Here is a 21,486-nt window from a genome sequence, read left to right on the forward strand (position 1 = left end):
TAATTTTATAGAAATGTTGTGAAAGGGCCTGAAGCGGACAATTCATATGAGGAAGCTGATCAACATCCCTGAGTTAAAGCTGTATGGAGGAATCGGCTAAAATCCATCCAAGCCACCATGCAGGACTGATCGAGAGTTACTTGAAATGTTTAGTTGCAGTTATTGCTGTCCAAGGGGGGCACATCAGTTACTGAAAACAAAGGATCACATTCTTTTACCACTCACAGATACAGTATGCACAGTAACCTTGATCACTTTCCTCAATAAATACAGTAAATGAGCAAGCATTTTTTTTGACTCCTTTGTTTAAAGGATGGGTTCTCATTAGCTAGTTATAGGCATGAAAAGGAGATAATGTTTTAGGTCATATTTATGCTGAAATATTGAAGAGTCTAAAGGGTGCACAAAGCACCACTATAACTGTTTCTGGAGGCAGTTTAGAAGCTGTCATTTTATTTTGTGTTTGTAGCAAAGTGTTTTTTGCAATCTATGCATGCGTGCAGTATACAATGTGTTTATCATATAAAATGATGGGGTTTGTATGATTTTGCTTGTACCAGAATGTGTTTTCTCTTACTACATATAATGCAGCACATTAATATTTTTAATCATAGACAATGTTGTAGATCAATGTAAATCAATGTCTGAATCGTAAGTATCTACACTTAGAACCACCAGCCCGATATATCTTATGAGAACTAGCCCAGGAGGGCAAATGCCTGCCAGCCCAGTCCTCCATACATGAGAGTTCCTTGCCTGTATGCTTATACTTGTAGTTTATCTGCAGTGCCTCCTCTGTTCCAAAACTCATGTAGAGTATGATATTTTTAAGTAGAAAAAAAGATGTTTGCTAATTGTAATTATCTTTTTCTTTTCTAGAAAGAACTGAACATGAAATTTAATGTAATGAACTGTTGATACACGGATGGACATAACTTTTACCTTGTGGAATGAGTAACAGCCATGCACCATTTGTTCCAGCTGGTATTAGAGCAGAAAGATCTTTCCAGAGCAGGTGACTTGTTCTCTTTAGATGATTTTGAAATTGAAGGTAGCCTGTCTGAAGCTCTGGAACAGATCAGGATTATTTCATCCTCCTCGGTAAGTAAAAAATATATAATAAACACCCCTACATGTTTTGACACCCATCATGTTCTTCTACATTCCTTAATTTTTGTCAATGTAGGGTGTGGAAAGATGAAACCAACACTCTTACTATGTTTAAAACATTTACTAAGACAGTATGTTTGCTGTAACATAGAAACATGGGTCAGCAGCTACAATGAGAGCAACTGGGCTCAAGCTGTTCCTTTATGCCAGTCTGGACTAGCCATAAGGTTCCATTATGTGCAGCAATGAATGTCTATAAATATGGAGATACTCAGAACACCAGGGTGTCTATACACTCACAGTCCAAAATATATTTTTGGGTTTCAGCGTGTAGGCTGTAGAGATAAATTTACTATGCATACAATCATAAATGAATTGGCATAGCACAGGTTTAATAGCATTCACGGAAGTGCATGTCAACATTCATGCGATTATCAAGACACAAAATAACCTGCCATATCTTTTTATATACTAAAAGCAGCCACTAATTCAAAATACAAATACAGGCACATGTAACTCTGTATGTGTTTCTGGTTTTGCCCCATGCACTTTCCCTCACTGTTACAAAGTACCACACTTACCCCCATGTCTTACACCATCATACCCTCTGCATATCAGTCCTCTCCAGCAATTACTACCCAGCGTCATACCATCCATACTTATCTCCTGCATATGCTACATGCCTTCCTATCTTCCACACTGCTCTCCAGATAATACTAACTGCCATATTATCCACTGCACTACTCGTCTGCATATACTGCCTGCCATCATACCCTCCAGACTCCTCTCACATACACACTTACTGTCAGTCATCATACCCTTTTCACTTGCACATACTGCCCCCCTCTTATATCCATTGGCTTTGCTGTCCTGGACAACCTGCCCTCTGTCATACCCTCTAAACTCTTCTCTTCAAAAAATACCCATGATCATGCCCTCTGCACTTTTCTCCTGCAGATACTGCCCACCTTCATGCCCTCTGCATTTCTCTCCTGCACATTCAGGTCCATGTCATACATGGAGTCATTTTCCTACACATACTGTCAGCTTTTATACCCTTTGCATTTCTTTCTTACCTACACTGCTCCATAATTGTACCATCTGCAGTCCTCTCTTGCATATATTGCCTGCTGACATTCCCTCCAGCACTCCTCTCCTGCAGTTACTGTCCCCATATCAAACCTTCCAAACTCCTCTTCTGCATACAGTACTGCCTGCTGTCATTCTGTCTGGGGAAAGAGAGGTTGAATGGGTCTGACTGGCTCTTAATAGCTGTAATACTGTCCAAACACTTGCTTACAAGCCTTTAGCGGTAATAGAATATTATCTATAAGTTGGTTTACGGCAGAATGAGTAGGCTTGCTGACTTTAGCATGGTGGCAACGTTTCTTGACTTCTCTTGTTTATTTCACTGAATGGCTGATTATTTTGCTTGAGGTTGCTCTTTTAGTAGCTTGTATATGTTATAGGTAGGTTTCCCTGATTCTTATTAACTTTCCCTTAACAGATACAAGAATAATCTAGTGTATGTTTTGTGAAGGTGGAGAACACTTTCATGTCAAATAAACTGTGGATGTTTTGTAGATAGTTAGCAATTTATGTTTACTTTGAAGGTGTGCACTTATTTGTGCTTGGAGGCAACACTCGCTTCCCACACCCAAACCTTGACATTTGGTCAAGATGTAAATGTTCTCCATAGTTTGCAATATATAAATGTTACTTTAAAAAGAAGTAGAACTTAAAGTGCATTTCCACTTTTGCAGCCAAATTGGAATAACACCTATTTTATATTTGTTATATATTTCCATTCACACAGAATTATCTAAAATATATTTTAAAAATTGCTGCTCACATTTTTAAGTGCTTTTTATTTGCTTAAAAATTCTACCTAGTTCCCCCTCTATGTTATGTTAAGGAGGGGGCTGTGAGAAGTTATGTTTACTTTAAAATATAACCATTTTCTTGCCATAATTCTTTTAAGGACCACAGGAGGACATATACCAATGTCCTCCTGTGACCCAAAACTCCGCATATAGCGGGCTGACAGCCGGGATGGATCCCAACAATATTGTAAGGATCGACCCTGCCACCTGATTGACAGCTGGCTATGCCTCTCTAGTGGAAAAGCCAGCTGTGTCCGCCTCCTGCCCCGTCCATCCCTCCAGTCAGCGCTGGAGGAACCGAGGGGGTTCCTCCAGCGCTCTATCGGCTCTAATTATGGGGAAGAGTGTATTTTACTTTCCCCATAATTCTCCTTTAATTAATCCTGTCTGTACTGCACTGGTGAATTTTAGTATCAGTTGTAAATTAGATTTGAACACTCTCTGTCCAAACAAAGGGTTTAAGACTAAGCTCCATTCACACTACAGCGTAGCTGGAACGTAATGTGCGCTCCCAAGTGTTTGTTTCCCGCATTTAGTGCGCATCCTTAGTGATCTCGATGTGTTTCTGGATGCACCAAACGTGGGAAAGCAGTGCATGTAGCTAATTCTGCAACACGTGTTCCGCGTTTTTTTCCCTCACGTTCGTACGCATTCTCATGCAACTTTTGGGTGCCATTAACTATTAATGGCACTGCAAACACATTCCAACTTTTCTGCGCAGTTTCATGAACTCATGTGAAAGTGCACACTTTTGTGCGCTTTTGATGCGTGTTCCTGACACACTATGGTATGAATGGGGACTTAGAGGCATTGTATGTTAATGAGAGGAAGCTCAGTCTATCCCTCAGTTTAACCCTCTTCTTTCATTTTCAAACTGCTCAGATTAGCCTGGAATCTGTGTCAAGGAGGTAAGAAATATTAAAAAATATATATATATTTTTGGGTATGCTGTGTGAATAGGAACACATAACAAACATATAGTGAGGGTTTCTGAAAATTGACTGCAAAAGTGGAAATACACACGCACAATAATAAGGGGTGGGGCGAGGAAGAAGGGCATTAGAACTGCAAACCTACTAGCCCCAGCCCTGGTCTATAGATCTACTTGTAGCACTCCTGCTCTTATGGTGATGCTGAATGACATTCCATCTCAGGCAAAAGCAATCAACACACTGAGATTAGGAGAAACAGCAGATCCCAGAAAAATATAATCAGAGCTCAGGCTGATCACAGCATAGTTGCAAAAACACTAAACACATGTCTGTATAGGGCAGGATAAGAATCCCAGTTGAGGAGAAATTGACAAAATAATTGGACATGAGGTAAGTAGACTTCATAATAATTTTGCAGTGCCAGGAGTCTTGATTTGCTTCTAGTTAAACAAAATATTATATACAGTATCTGTATACTTATTAAATTGGCCATGAAGTAGTTATACAATGAAACCACTAGAGGGCAACATTGCAGCATGATTTGAGTAGTATATGCAGTAGGCCATTCATTTACATAGCTCACAACTGTTCCTCATTTGGAAACAAATTCCTCTGTTACTCAGTTCTCCTAAAATATCCCTCTTTTGTCTATAGTGTTTTTTATCTGTATAAATGAATGTTGTCATTATACTTAAGCCAAAATATCTTTACATACAGTAGGAGAATTACAATTTCTGTTAGGCTTTTGGTCTGTGACTTGATTGTGGAGATTTGCCTTCACATGGGCAGCAACAAATATTGTAAACATTTTTAACCCTTCAGAGCATTGCTAAAACGTGTTTTTATGTATGTCCTGGCAGTACGTAAGGAAAATTGTTTTAAATAGGGACACAGAAGGCTGTAAAAACAGGTAGCTCTCCATCTCTCTAGAGATGCTTACCAACGCTGTAGGCTACCACATTCAGGGCCAGATTTCCCACAGGGCCAACCGAGACCCGGCGGCAGGGAGCAGAGGGGCGGCAGGAATTCCTATCGCCCAACGCATGGGACACCTGGCCTTCGGGAAGCAGAGAGAGTAAATCCAGCCATGACCACATTGGTTGTTTTTAAAGATTAATATAAACAACAAGTATCGACAATCATCCTTGATCTACCGGCTGAGGCTTCAGTGGCTTCTTCTCTGCATATGGAGTACAGGGAGTAGCTCATCAGGTGGTGCTGCCATTTAGAGAACACCTTGCATTTTTTTTCAATGTAACAAGGCGTTCTCTGTTACAATGGGGAGTAAATGATGTCACAATCTCCACCTCGTCAAATCAGAGAATGCCTTGTATTCATAGGAAAAATACAAGGCATTCTCTGAATAGCAGTGGTGCTGATCGTGTTCAGTGTGCAGAGGGGAAGCCGCTTAAGCAGTACTCAGGGAATTGCAGCTATCACTGTATGTAGTACCGACTACTACAGGGATTTTCATAATCCCCAGCATCCCAAGGGGTATCGGATATGGATACTTACATTGAGCCAAGCTGGGCCAATGTTCTTATGTTTTGCTTTAATTTGCCATGGCCCACATAATCAGGAGATGTGGCAAGGGTGTGTCCTTCATCTCAATATTTTGTGCCAAAAGGTGTGTCTCTTTTCCTTCTCAGAATGTACACATTTTCACACTACCAGCAAGCATTTATTACGCAGCTATAAGTGCTCAAATACTTCAGTGCCAACCAGTGGCGGAGCTAAGGAACAAAGGGCCCTAGTGCAAGATTTTTTTGGGGGGCCCCCCTCCCCCCCCAAAAAAACCCACAAACACAGCGCTCTCCTTCCGCAGCGCTTGGCCGGCTGTCACTTTCTCTCCTCCCCGCTGGGAGACGGAGCAGCGTCCCACGGGGAAAAAAGAAAGCACGGATGCACCGTTGTATCAGCAGAAAAATGGCACTTTCGGCATTATGCCAAAAGTGCAATTTTCGGCCAATACGTTTTGGTGGCCAATATATGGCGCAGCCCTAATATTTACAGCAATACAGAATGGCACAGGCTATAGAGGACTACACATCCCAGCAATACTTTATATAACAATAGCATTTCTGTATAAAGTACTGCTGAGATTTGTAGTCCTCAGCAGGCGATTGGTTGTAAGTCATACAGCAATCGCCTGCTGTTAAAAGAGGTACCAAGAGCAGCCGTGTTCTTGTTTTAACCACTTCTGTGGGCCACCGTCTATAGACGTACTGCGGCCTGGAAGTGGTTAAAGTGACATTAAAGTAAAAATGTTTTATCTATCCACCCAATGTTAATGTCAGCACTAACCTTAACTGATGTCTCCTTATCCGATCTTCTTTCCTGATGTTTTCATCTGTCCCTCCAGCGGTGCGGCGGGTGTCCGATCCAGCGCTGACTCCTCTGTCATTGCTGGCACTTCCTGTCCCACACAACCCTGTCTGTGGTGTTTATTTGTCAAATATTTAAATACATTCCTACCTAATCTTACACAGGTTTGGACATTTTTACTGTGTTGTGCATTGGGTTGCCATTCACAATGAATGGCACTGCAGCGCACCATCGCAAACAACATGCTTTGCTGTGCACACGCATTAACATTCTCATTATTACAATGCAATGGTGTGAATGGACGCTAGGTTAGATTTAGGACAGGCTGATAAAAAAGCTTGCAAAATTTGTGAGTATTTGGAGATATTTAAAAATCACATCTGCTGTAAGCAGCTAGTCACTAAGATCTGTTATATGTACATTCGCAAAAGCAGTTAAGAGAAGGTCTAGTGAAAACAAAAAGTTTCAATCCTGTTTAATCATATACTTTATAGTATATTTAGCTTGTGTCTATAAAGAAACTGTCCTATACAAGTTATAAATGCATTTAAATGACAAACAAAATGTTGTTTTTAAAACAGGATTACCAAACTAATGACAATGATCAAGCAGTTGTAGAAATCTGCATCACTCGTATTACAACAGCAATTAGGGAAACGGAGACCATTGAGAAACACGGCCAAGCTCTTGTGTCACTTTGGGAATCATGTCTGGAGCACAACCTGAAGCCACCAGCAAAAGATGAAGATACTCCACATGCCAAGATTGCATCCGATATCATGAGCTGCATTCTACAAGTAAGCATATGGTTTTATAATTACATATACAGTAAATAATTTATATGCCACATGTTGTTATATTGAATTTTACCACATGAGGGCTCCCTTTCCTTTCCAAGCCAAGCAAGTTCACAACACTTTTGTTGCAGTTTCTTATTTTTTTAGAAGTGAATGGTCTTTTCTATAATAGCAGGCACTACATCTTGCTCATAATGTTCATTTGTTATTAGTAATACTTAAAGCAGAAGACAAAAAAACCCTTGCAGTGGGACCCCCACCCCCTCACTGCAATTGCATAGGTGTAATTGAGGTTGATAGGTAATAGAACATACAAGTCCCATCAAAATACATAGATGTAGGGGCCTAAGTGTACAACACCCAATATGCTATAGCCCAACTCTGGGCACAAGACAAAAAGGGCTTTAACATATTGGGCTTCTACACTTAAGGCCGTGACACACTGCACGCGAAGCCGTGCAGAGCGAAGCAAAGCTCCCCGGCACGGAGCTTCGCGTGCAGTGTGTGAGCTGAGTGCAGTCATATGATTGACTGTACCTTCAGCCAATCGGCTCGTCTGTAACAACCGGCCAGACTTCGCATCCCGTCGCGCCTGTTTATACGTGCGAGCCGATTGGCTGAAGTTGAAATTGTTCATCTCGGCAAGCTCTCGCAAGCTGAGGTGCCGAGAAGAAAGTGACATGACACACTGCTCGCAAAGGCAGCGCGCCACCGCTCCGTGCTGCTTCGCGTGCAGTGTGTCACGGCCTTTAGATCCCTTAAATCTATGTATTTTGATGGGGTTTATATGTTCTATCACCCATCAACCTCAATTACACCTATGCAATTGGTAAAAGCATCCTCTGGGGGAAATATTTTACTGTGTTTAAATCACACTGGGGGGGGGGTAAAAACTGGAACACAGTGGTAGAGCATAGCAACTAATCAGTTTTTCTCTTCAGTTTGTTCACATAAGGAGAACTATGAGATGAGTGCTTTTCACTCACCTCATAGTTCTAGCCGACCTGTGACAATGAGACTGTCACAGGTCGGCTCAGTAGATCGGGAGGTGAGCGAACACATACCGGGTTCGCTCGCCTCTCGATCCTGTCACGGCTCTCTGCTGTGACAGGGGGAGGGGCTGGATTCCCCTCTCCCCGCTCCGATCTGCCAGCGCTGACTGGCGGAACGGACGGGGGAGGAGGCGGGTACAGCTGGCTCTGCCTCTAGATAGGCAAAGCCAGCTGTCACTCACGCAGCTGGGCGGATCCCGTCATCTAAGTCGGCATCCGCTCCGGCTGTGGCGTCTCAGTATACCGCGATACTGAGCTTAGGGCAACGGGAGGACGCTAGTTTGTGTCCTCCCGTTACCCTAAGGAGAACTATGGGGAAAAACACTGACCCCATAGTTCTCCTTTTAAGCATTGAAAATGAAAGATACGATCTGATTGGTTGACATGGCCAACTGCTTCAGCTTTTGTCTGCTCCAGTTTTTAAAATTCTCCCCATTTCAAAGGAGGTGGTGGACCACAGTTTCTCAGTAAAGAAATAAACATATACAAAGTAAAATACCTCAAAAAAGGGACACCAGTGTTTCTAAGTAATATCTGTAGTCTAAACATTTCTGCAGTTTTTCTTTCAGTCCAAATTCCAAATGTTATTCAAGGTCAGTTTCATTCAAAGGATATGAAAATGTGATAACTGTATAGACGATATTATGCTCAATTCACCAAGCTTTAACACAAGGATAAGGATCCCTAATTTTAGTCAACTGACTGACATTTTTAAATCCCATTGTACTCAGCTGAACGTAACTGTCACTTTTGTTTTTAAATAAGTGCCCTTATCTGGGTGTGTTAGATTTGTGAATTGAGCCCATTGACAGGTATCTTTTTGAAAAACGATTAACATGTCTAGGCAAATTTGTAATTCAAATGACAACATTTTACATTTATTTGCTCATAATGTACAGAGTGATCAGTGCCAATGAGTACCATGATGACTATGGCAGGCAACTGTGACGTTTGTTTATTATTGATCTATACAGTATAAATCACTCAGCCTCATAGTTCTAGCCGACCTGTGACAATGAAACTGTCACAGGTCGGCTCAATAGATCGGGAAATGAGCGAACACATACCGTCGCTCGCTCACTTCTCGATCCTGTCCCTGCAGAGAGCCGTGACTGTCACTCACGGCTCCCTGCAGGGATTCCCACCCCCCTGTACGATCCTCCAGCGCTGACTGGCGGAACAGACGGGGGAGGGGGCGGGTACAGCTGGCTCTGCCTCTAGATAGCCAGAGCCAACTGTCACTCACGCAGCTGGGTGGGTCCGGACAGTAATGTCGGGATCCATCCCAGCTGCGGTGTCTCAGTATACCGCGAGCTGTAGCTCGCATTATACTGAGCTTTGGGTGACGGGAGGACGCTAGTTTGTGTCCTCCTGTTACCCTTAGGAGAACTATGGGGAAAAGCCCTGACCCCATAGTTCTCCTTTAAGCATTGAATTGGTTGACTGACTTAGGGCTAGTTCACACCAGCCTCAGTGCGTTCCGGCCCAATTGTGACTGGAACGCACTGGATAGCATTCTGGCCGACTTGCTTTGTTTTGGGGCGGGAGAGGGCGTGGCGGTGCATTGAACTCAATGACATCGCAGCCGCGCCATCTGGCCACAACGCGGACGACCACACAGGAAGGCGTGGTACATCAGTGTCTGCATTCCAGTGCAGTCAGAAAAAATAGTGCACTGCACAATTCGGGCCAGAACGCACTAAGGCTGGTGTGAACTAGCCCTTTATAGTGCTTACTAGGGATCCACCGATACCAGTTCAGATACCAGTGCCGATACTTAGCATTTTACTGAGAACTACTAGAGTTGCAGCTGGGACCTAGGTCTGGCGCTTCACCACTGCCCTGAAATCATTAGTCGACATTGTTTTAGAAAAACTGTCTCATGACGATAAACAAAAATGTATCAGTACTTGCAAAAATGTTATCGGTGCATCTCTTTATTTATAAAAACAAAATCATACATTAAAACAGAGATACAAATCCCAGGAGCTCCGTGTGCTCCTTACAAATGACAGCTGCCTTCTAACTTTTGAATTTTTCTCTACTTTAGTATTGGAGCTGGAAAAGTATCTGTACTTGGTATCGGTGCATCCCTAGTGCTTATAGCAATAAAATGTGGTCGTCATATTCTAATCAATCCGCCAAATATAGATATCGTGGAGCGAAAAGTTAAATTGCCCTCCCCACAAGGCATACATATTCAAATCATTTTTCATATGAATATCTTGTGGGGAGGGCAATTTGAGTTATCTTGAGTGGTACTATTAAAGATTTTTGTATCATTTTTATAAAATAGAGTACAATCTCCTTTTTTCCTATAGCTTATTCTTGCTCTTTTTGGGGTGTGACTTACATAGTACAAACATCTTTGTTCTGCGATACACAGGGAAGACATTATAACCTAAAAATAATAAAAGTTATGGCCGTTCCAAGCTTTTCTTCTGGGATTTCTTTTTGATGTGCCTTTTCATGCAGTACAACACATGTATTTAACTGCAGAAAAACAAACAAGGATGCTTGGGCCCTTGTAATAAGAAAAGACAGCTTATAGTGTTCACAGTTTGTAGGATTGACAATGACAAGTATACATAGAAAAACCTTTAAGTATGTTTGATCATCGTGCACAAGGGTTCTATTTCCATCATAAAGAAACAGATGAAATAATAATTACAAGCCAATAATTAAGCCAAAATCCTTATATGAAGGCTGTGTAACCACAATATAATGAATTGACTGGCACACCCAGGCTGGTGTATTTTTCTAATTGTAGACTGAGCATCTCTTTATTTATTACATATAATGGGAAATAGCTGTCAAGGTATGTAAATGTTATCAAGATGGCTAACAATTGATGTTTTGAAATTTCAAGAACTGCGTTTACGTATGGTACTTAACATATTTTGCAATTTATATTGACAGAATTATAACAAGCCTACAATCATGTCCCTGGCAGTACCGCTTGCAGTAAGATTTCTTCAGCAGGGAAACAAAGAGCTGTGCAGAAACATGTCAAATTACATTTGTCTGGTAGCCATTGCAAAAGCAGATCTGCTGGTAGATCACGTAGAGGCAATTCTAAGGAGCATCCTGCAAGGTACTAAAGGTCATTGCATAAGGGTTTGTTTTGACTGCAGTGAATATACAAAGTTTTATTAAAAAGCATTATTATGCTACAATAATTAATTGTCAATCAAGGTATTATAATTACATGCATTTCATGTGCTGCATATTTATTTTATGTAAATTACAGACTAGGTTTAATCTGTGTTTGATGTACAAACAGGGCAACGCGTTTAAATGCAGCATATATGTTCTGCTTCATAGACTGATTTTCATAATTGCAGGAATAGGAAAACTGTCTTAGCTAACACTTTCGCTGCCAGAGCCTTTTTTGCATAAAATGCATATCTTAGGCCTGGTGATGACTTAAAACCCCCAAAATGATATATTTTATGAAATCAGAGACCCTGTAAAATAAAATGCTGGTAGGTGCAATTTTTATGGGTTCCCTTTTAAGATGTCAAATTATAAACCTATGGTTAGCAGGCTCGCTGTGCATCTTTGAGGTCATGTGTTTAGTTCCCTGTAAGGACACTATCTGGGAGGAATGTTCAGTGATCCCCAAAGAAAGATGTGAAATTCAGGATGGTTTTGTGGTTAGAAGACATAAGAGCCAACAGTGTTGGTATACTTTCAGTACTGGTGCTGTAACAGTGTCATGGATCCTGCAGGATTTAGGACAATTGGTAACTATACCAAGGTAACTATGTATCTGTGCTCTGAAGGGGAATAAAAAGCAAAATAAAGTCAAGTATGTTTCTTTGCTAGTGTAACGCATGTAGCAGGGTACTTAGTCTTTACCTGGTATGAACCACAGCTGCGGATAGGCACTACTTCCTGTGCGTCTCTTAGCTTCATTGAACTATATGCAGTCAGCTAATTAGGAAGATCTCAGAAGTACACTATGTAAACACATGTGGGTATGTAATTAGATTATGCAAGTCCTGGGTAAGTATAAACAATCTGTATTACTTTATACAGGGTTGTGGAATTATCAAGCAACAGTTCTTTTAGTTTATAGCAAATGGTATTGAATAATACCCCTTACATGAGAGGGTTAGCACCCAGACTCAGCGAGTAAAAGTCTGTATTGCTTCATACAGGAGAGATAGTTATTGGTTTATAGCATACAGTATAACCCTGGAAACAGGGCGATTAGTAACCCCTCACCAGAGATGTAACAGCATATAGTGGATTAATAGCAATAAGCAACTTAATAGCTGAAGGAGTACTTGCGGTTAGCTGCTCTGGAGAGGGTGGACATGTTCCATAGATGGGAGAGGAGGAATCAGCTGAAGTGGGTCCAGGAAGATGAGGATTGCTGGGTTGTGTTGCAATCTGAGAAGAAGAGTAATGGTGGTTCCCTGTGCTGGCAGGTTCAGTAAGCTGAGTATCAAACTCTGATCATGCAGTCCTGGTGGCTGAGGGGTTACTGTGCACTTGCAGTCAGAGAATGAGAAGGTGTGCTCAGATGAACTGCAGACTGGATGGAACAGGTGAAGAGAGGTAGGCTGTGTGCAGGAAAATGCGCGTCCATTACATTGCCTAGACACCGAGCATTTCAAAAGCTGCGGCTTTATTCAGACAGCTGGGTTAAGGGAGGAGGAGCAGCGTGACACCGCAGGAGTAGGCAGGATTGGAGCCTGGTACCAGACCGTGGCCAGGTAAGTTACAGCTAGTTGCAATAAAAAATGTATGTTGTTTGGCAGTAATCATATGGCAGGGAAAAAGAGGAATCATCAGTAAGGATAATCGAATGAGTACTGGTTTGGTTCACGGGAGCATCTCAAATCCAGTGTGAAGCCCACAAACCCTAAACTTAGCACTGAACCCCATAGAAGTCAATGGAACAATGGAAGCTAATAGACAAGGTATTGTTGAAAAAGGGCAATGGAAGGTGGGCACTGCCATTGGGGACATGTACCAATGCAATTTGTAAGAAATACCATCTAGCGGGTAGAGAGTCCTTTCATGTGGCTTAAGGGCAACATTTAAAATACATAAATCTGTTAAATAACATGCTTGGGAATGTCTTAAAGCTGCACGTGGCCTTATTATGGAACAATAAAATGTATTACTTTAAAAATGATGTTTAAAAATGTCACAGTGAGCGTGCTTCTTGTACCAGCCCAGGCTACGTGCCTTCTTGTACCAGCCCAGGCTACGTCTTGCCTTTCAAAATTAGCATGGTACCTGGAAAGGGGGTGGCAAAGCAGCTGATGGCAGATTATACACCAGTGGAAAATAGGCCAGCAGATGGCCATTTTTGAATTACAATTTAAGGTCAAAGGTTACGATAGACATAGAGCACAGATAGGGTCTTTAATGGCACAAAGAAGAGACCACTGAGGATACAGTGGTGGAAAATAGGCCAGCAGCAGGACAATTTTTAAATATGAATCTTAGGCCCGAAGTTACTAGAGACAAAGATAAGTACAGATAGGAGTTTTAATACAAAAATGAAGAGACACTATGATTCTATAGCTCATCCATGCCCCCACCTCCTTTTTTTAGTGAAGGGACTGGCACATAACAAAGTCCCAATTATTGGCCATTAAAAGCCACCTGGCCGAGGTCCTCACAGTGCATCATCATTGAAATAGAAAAATGTCTCTATTAATTCGCTGGGACCGTGAACTGAACAAGATATATCCATAATGATAGCAGCTTGGAAGTGGTAAAAAGTACCACAGTGATCCCGTAACATCATGTTAGTTAAAAAATGAGTTCAAAACTAAATAAATACATTATAAATAATAATAATAAATGAATATACATATATAAATAAAAATAAAATTAATATTAAAACCTGAAATTGGATAAATATTAAGGATTTAATGTTAATTTTGTGAATGTCATGGTTTCTTGTACCCCGGAGTTCCCCTAAAAAAGAAAATAGCAATAAAAACATTTTTCCCATTGGTTTGTTTGGATATTAATTCCATTCTGTTGTTGACTATAGTAGACCACAGAATGTTTTCTGCGGTGCTGTTTCTGGCAACATGACATCTGTAGTCCAAGATGTGGACAATTTTTGTATACTAACTTATGTGAAAGATGTTCTCAAAAGTGACTTTAGGAGAAATCTTGTGAGAGCCTGTATCCTACGTGGATTATTGTCTCCATGATCTTGAGATGTATACTGGGACTTTGTGAATTATGTATACACCTTTTTTGAGAAGATTCACCTATTCTATGTATATTTTTATATATTTATATTTTGTATCTTTCAAGTTACACTGATTTTTCTAATGACACAGCTGTCAGAATAGTTAGGGATGTGGCAAAATATATTTACGCTGTTAGTTTTATGTCTTTTTGAAAATGTGTCTCTACAAAAGTTCTATGGCTTGCATTAAAAAGTCAGAGATTTCTGGATTAGCTCAACTATATAAGGCCTCATGCACACCAGCTGGCTGCATTGAAGCACAAGAGAAGTTAAATATAAACAACCGGGCAAACAGACCCAGGACACAGAAATTTCTAGTTCTGGTAAACTGAGCTAGACTGAATGCACCTAGATGCTGCAGGACGTCTCTGTGTGCATTCAGTCGTAGAAAAGCATTACATGTCCAAGTATGTTTAAAGATAAGCTCAAAACGCACCTGAACTCATGTTTTTTCAATGTAGTGTGCATGATGCCTTAAACCAGTTATGTGTTAAAGTGGGAGTAAAATTAAAAAAATAAAACATTGCTGGGAGGTAGGGATTTTTGGTAGAAGGGTCATGCAAAGTCTCTGCTGTAAAATACTTCTTCCTATTTCCCCTAGCATTTTTTGTGTGTGTACACGGTATGGCCCATGTGCTATGCAGTGTACACACTTGGGTCATCTCTGAGGCATCTCTGAGGTGCCATGAATGGCCTCATGCCAGGGAGGATTTAACTTCTGTGCGCATGCACAAGAGTTAGATCATCAGTGACCACCCAATGGCCGAAGAGGATGTCTAGGAACCCAGAAGTGGCAGGACAGAGCAAGGGACTGAAGATGCATTGCACATCATTGGAGAAGGGCACACTTGTAAGGTAAATGTGCCATAATGTGCAAGTACACTGTGCATACTTGTGCATTATGGCAAGAAGACACTCAACTCACAGCGATAACTGCTACTTTAAAGCTCAACTCCAGACAATTTTTTGTTTCGTGTTTAATAGAGTGGGGCAAGCTTCGAACCTCTGCCAAGATTATACTATTTTATCTCTTTTGGGGGGATTTTCCCTACCTTTCCTGTCCAGATGACAGTGTGAGCCAGAATGGGAAGTGAGGGGATATGTCCTTGACTGGGGCACAGACAGTTTTTAAAAGCTAGCAGCTGACGTTCTAACTCTTCCCCACTTTATCCAAAACTGAGAAACGCTTTGGCTTGAATTAGGCTTCAGGTGCATTTGTAAATCATTGTAGCACAGCTAAATGTAGGATGGTGTTTTTAATGGCAAATAAAAATAACAATGAATGTAAAACCTTTTAATTTTTGTCTTACGTTCCCAAATCCATTTATTGCCCAACTCCAGCTTAAAGGAGAACTATGGGGCACACTGTTAATGGCATATTTAGAATCATAATAATACAGGAGTACATTTTGCAATGTACTCCTCCTAATCAAATTTCCACCGTAAGCTCAGTATTCGCTGTAACATAGTGTTTGGGTGGGGCAATCCCCGTGCTGTGAAGTGATCCCGACAATATTATCAGGATTCTTCCCTATCATTGACTGACAACTGCTTGTAAGAGTGTGGAGGAGAGGTGGGGACAGAGGACAGAAGGGATCATGGAGGTGTGGACAAAGGTGGGGACAGAGCTGCAAGGATGGAGCTGTGGGAAAGGAGCTGCTGCACGTTCATGGATACCTGTACATGCGCATCGGCTCCATTCCCGCAGTTCCCTCCTCCGTCCTCCATTCCCGCCTCCCATCCACACTGCTGTCTCTTGCTTCGTAGCAATTACTGATTCAGTGCGGGGAGCGTAACTTGCCCTGCAGCGTCTCCAATCTTACTGTGCCACCGTCACAATTTCCCACTAATTGTGGTGTCACATTGCCATAGAAACAGACCCATGTGACAGCGTGCATGCTCAGGTCCAAAAGCAGGTGTGCGCCCATTTGGAAAGCATGGCCACACTTAAGATTGTGAGCTTGAAAGAAAGGAGAGGGCGGGTTACAACCCTTGTTGCCGCCACTCTTTTTGTTCTGCCCAGTGTCCTGGCTGTCAAAGACACACACCTTGTACTTTTTAGCTCTAAAGGGGTGTCAGTACAGCATCAGCATCGTCTTTGTATGAAAGAAGCCCATGCCCAAGCCCTTCCCTATCCTGCCGCTGCACAAAGAAAGCTAGAAGAGACATGTAGTCCCCTGAGCACCCTGTGGTGTAACTGCATCATTACTCTGCTCCTACGCAGCATTTTAAATAAAGCTCCTGGAATGTCGTGTGAACCACAAATAAAAATTATATTTTATCGTACAGATAATTAAAATATCATATACATGGGTAGAATTCTGGTAGAGTGTCAGGGTGATGATATGCTTGCAAAGCATTTCAATTTCATGTATATGATTTATGAAGGTTCATTTGCTAAACTACAATCACTATCCAGTGGTTCTAGGCAGCAGATACGGTTTTACATTCTGTGACCTTTGTAAATCTGAACTCAGGGCTCAAACATATTCATTTAAATATATTCCTCAGTTATCTCTGTATAAGAATAACAGTACAGGCATCACTGTGATGCACATAACCTGTGCAGAGAGGGGGGCTGTGGGAGGGGCCCAGCAGACCCCCACCCACTACAGGCTGCCTGCAGAAAAATTCAGGAGGGGCAGTGACAAGACCAGTCACCCTGCACAATGAGAGAGAGCAGCAGCAACCAGTCTTTATACAGGAAGCTCTGGCACAGAGGCACAATTTCATTGATCTGGAAGAAATATGCAAAGTACGCTGAGATTCAAGTAAGAATACATACAGCTCTTGAATTTCGACAAAATTTACTTTTTTCAGAGTTAAGCTTCAAAGCAGAACTATATTATGTTGAAAACAAAATCCATTTAAGTATGAAAAGTATTGGTTCTACCTCCCAAACACTAAGCACTTAATTTGGCTGTGCATTTTACCCTATATTGCTTAAACTGCTAACTACCATCTTGCCTAGTCCTTCCAAGCCTCTTTTTTCTTCAAGTAGTGAGAAGAACTGAGAGCAGAAGAAAGTGACAAAACAAAAGGGAAGATGCAAGGTGGACTGGGAGGCTCTACACTGATCTATGCAGCACTACGCACTTCCCCTATCGCAGAGAGCTGAGGGTTCTGATGTGCACAGCGGGAAATGGAGGAAAGTCCATGATCTAATCTAGGCAGCTATGAACAAATCAAAGCAGAGGTCACAGGGCTTCCAGGATCCTGCAGCTATATCTGCACATGCAGTCATTGGGAGGACACTTGCACATTTTTTCTAGACATTTTGCAATTAAAACAGGTATAACTAACTAGCAAGGTAATGGTTCTGCTTTATTGCTACTATCCTGTAGGACCTAACAGACATAACAGCTTGATTCCAGTGTGCTACTTTATATTCAGAGAAACAATTACCGTGATAGGATAGAGAATACAGTATTTACTTTCTTTTTCTAATATACTGTTATATATACACAAGTCTTGATTACAGTAATGTTTCTCCCGATCACAATGAATGTTCTGCCCCATGACCTTTATGATTCTTATGAGGACATAGTTTCACCCACCCTATAAAATGTAATATATTTATGTTATATGTTCTAGTAATGGCAGATTTTGTTTTATACATGTGAGATGTAGTCCTACTTAATATTTTTCCTCTTGAACGTTGGTCTAAAATGAATACTATTCATGTGTTTATTGTAGCTTTGGGCCCAGGCTACTGTTGCTAAGCTTTTATCCAAGGTTTCCAAAGATTAAAAGGACTTGAATCATTGATATTGTTTATCTGGGTAACTTAAGCTGGCCATAGAAGGGCACTAATCGCCCCAAAAATGACAAACTGGAAGATACTGTATCTGCCTGTTCTCATACCATTTGATCCAGTCACCTTCCTTTTACTCCCCTGCCACTCCATTCACCCTGCAGCAGTAAAAGAAAGTCCTGTGTAAATAATCAAAATAAGTCGTAGCTCACACACGGCATGGATCTCCTGTGTGAAAGCGCTGATTGGCCCAGCACTGTTACATGAATTGAGTCACATGCTCCTCCATATCAGGAGGTATCACAGGAGTGTCTGGGTAGCGAAGTGAAGGTTAGTACAGTATATACTGCTGTGGATAAGGGGCCCATTTAAAAGAGAATTAAAGTAATATTAAACCTTTATTTCTTTTTTATTATTATAAGGAGGATTATTATCAGACTTACCTGAATTCACTATTTTTTTTCTTTTAACTTTTTCCTTCCCTCATTCTCTAGTTGTCCCCAAACCTGCTACCTCCCCAGCCCCACCCTGTGTGCGGGTGTGTCTATCAGCTAGCTGGCTGCTGAGGAGACACATGTTCGTGTGCATTTATGGCTGTTCCCGCACCAAGCTGTGTGCATCCATAGACCTACAGCGTGTGGTAAGCCATGCCCCTCCTCTCACAGTCAGAGTTAGACAGCAGAAGAAGTCTATTGCTCCTCTGCTCTCAGTACCCTCCCAAAGGACCAGGAAGTTCGGGGGAAAGCTGAGTTTCTTCCTAGCCCTGGCGAAGGAGACAAGTGACCATGGGTAAGTGTGGGGGGGACGGGGTTATAGAAAGGTACTGGGCATTTTTTTGCCTGCACAGAATGCATTTAGGGAAACAACGCCAAGCCTATAGTAGTACTTTAAAGCTAAATTCCACCTTAAAACTAATGCACACATTTTCATAAAAGAAAAAAAACTTGCATTCATTTTTGTGTGCATTTGAGTCATTAAAGCATTGCAACCACAATCAGTGGCTCACAGGTGCAATGCTCTGGCTCCTGCAGACTGTTCCAGCCCCTGCATGTACCAAGGGTGTGGACATTTAGTACCAAGGAGAAGGAGGAACTGTCAATGGACTACAAGTTCAGTGGCCTTTATCCATTCACCGATCCTGCCAAAGGACCTGTTAATGGATGATGCAGAGCCATGCACAGCCACACCAGATTAAAAAAAACAGCCCAAGCCTACAGGAAGAAGAACCCACGTTTCAGGTAATTAGAGGGCCGGGATGTGTGTGTGTGTGTGTGGTTGGTGACAATATATCCATGTTTCAAGTTATACCATGAATATGAGTGTAATATGAAACATGGTATAAAAGGTAAACGTCACCTTTTAAATGCCTAATAATCACATGCAACAGAAGCATTGCTTGCTTTATAGACCTGCTTATATATTTTGCGGGACCTGACCTTTTAAATTACAGAAACAATCTGGGACCTGGAGAAAGATAATCAACACACATGTGGCACAGGAATAAGTTCAGTAAAAAATAAACTGCAACCTCAACCACATGTTATTATATGTATAAATCTAGGGACATTGATTAGATTATAACATTGGTTTGTCATTGGAGAAGGTCATACTCTTCATAGTGATACAATTTTTTTCTTATACAGTAGAGAAAACTCAGAGACCTTATTGAAATAGTACTACAACATAATATGCTTTCAGATATGTGCTGAACAAATCAACATACAGCCAAAGAACATCATTTTAATTTATTTTATAGAAAAAGCTTTTGGAACAACAAAATGCTTAGAATACAACATCGTCTAGAGATCAAAAGATGCTGTTACATAAGTGAAAACAATAAAAAATAGTTTACATTTTGTGTTTTAAAATATCATTTTCTGAAATACAGTGTTTATTATCCCACAGTAAGAATATTCCAATAATGTATTTTTAATATAATACTGTAAAATCAAATCATGATTGTTGCAAAATATATTATTGTTGCAGGAAAAAGAAAAAAGTAAACTGAATTGTGACATTTGTGTTTTTTTATATTTTCATTCCACAGAATTCAGAACTGTAACAGTGTGAAAAAGCTTTAGCATTCTTTAAATCCTATGGTACAATTGTACAAAAATACAGTAGAATTTTTATTTTATGGCGTTCTTACAAGTTTAATTTACAATATAGTACAGTATGACATAATTACAAATATAATGATTGATTAAAACAAGTGGCTATAGTTAGTTTTATGAAGTCTACTGGAGTCATTGTTGCATTTTTGCAATTCACATTTAAATAAAATATTTGGGGCAGGGCAAATCTGATCAGACAGATTTATTAGCTTGCTGCTGCCCCTGAATGGATTATTTCTGTACCAGTACAGTAGAAAAAAAAAAAAGGATATGCTTGTCTATGGCATTTTGTTGAAGATTTTCCATAAATTAGATTGCCATTATATCCTATACAGGAGTAAACATACTTAAATAGAAAGGCTTTTTGAGTTTTGCATTGATGTTTAGATAGAACACCTTGATATGACTTCATTGCAGTTCCTAGAACTTTCTTTTTAATTGAGACAAGCATTTTTGTTTCCATATTTAGGGAGCTATTAAAGGAGAACTCCAGCTTGAAGTGTTACGTGGAGGGGAAGGGAGGAGTAAAGAACCTATCGGATTCTTTATCTTGTTGCTAAGTAGATGCAAATAATCTTAACCCATGTGAATGATGGAAGTTTTATAACCAGCTCAGGTTAATATGTTTTAGTATATGGATTGCACTGACTTGTGATAGTCAGTAGCAGTGAGTGTTTGAATAAATTGCAGGTCCCTGCAACCTGTGTATTTATACTAACCTGTTTTTTAACCACAGTGGGTCACTGGGGATGCGTATGATATTTGGTTGCATAGTAGCATGATTAAGATGTTGCAAAGCTTTAAAAGGTGCTGATCTGACTTTCCTCCATGATTGTGGTCCCTTAATCCAGTGTTCATATGTCCAGTCCTAGATTTTTCTATGGCCTGCCATTTGCAGTGCATCCTACTGTATATGTCTGAATATCTTACATAAACTGGCTATATGCAGACCAGGCAGCCTGAAAATTCTCCCTCTTGAGATGATATGGGCCCCATACCTTGTGGGAGGCCGCAGATTTAATTGCAGAGCAGAGACTTTTATACACAAATATAAATTTCATATAGTCACATCTTATAGTCTGACGGTTTAATTGCTGAGCTGATGGCGTTAGGAGTTTGTGGTTTCCTACACACTAATGACCATAAAACCACCTCTTAGTCTAAAACGATCTCTCTCTGCTCATAATTGTCCAGATTGGGGCTACTTTTAGACTTTTTTTTAAGTGTAGGTCAGTAGTGTGAAGATGCTAAAAAAAAAAAAGGGACTAATACCTTAAAACTGGAGAAAGG

General features: G+C 40.8%; 1 protein-coding gene across 1 annotated transcript in view; it reads left to right on the top strand.

Annotated features, from left to right (window-relative positions):
• The first annotated feature begins 891 nt into the window (after positions 1–891).
• The window catches only part of LOC108799478 (ventricular zone-expressed PH domain-containing protein homolog 1-like), a 116,481-nt gene continuing 95,886 nt past the window's right edge, over positions 892–21,486 (top strand). Inside the window, exons 1-3 of the mRNA XM_018571341.1 lie at positions 892–1,101; positions 6,832–7,047; positions 11,019–11,193. Coding sequence (XP_018426843.1) covers positions 964–1,101; positions 6,832–7,047; positions 11,019–11,193 — 529 coding nt within the window. The 5' untranslated portion in view covers positions 892–963. The remainder of the gene's footprint in view (positions 1,102–6,831; positions 7,048–11,018; positions 11,194–21,486) is intronic.

The sequence above is a fragment of the Nanorana parkeri genome, unplaced genomic scaffold (genome assembly GCF_000935625.1).
Source record: "Nanorana parkeri isolate BGI_ZX_2015 unplaced genomic scaffold, ASM93562v1 scaffold1736, whole genome shotgun sequence".
NCBI classification, from domain to species: Eukaryota; Metazoa; Chordata; class Amphibia; order Anura; family Dicroglossidae; genus Nanorana; species Nanorana parkeri.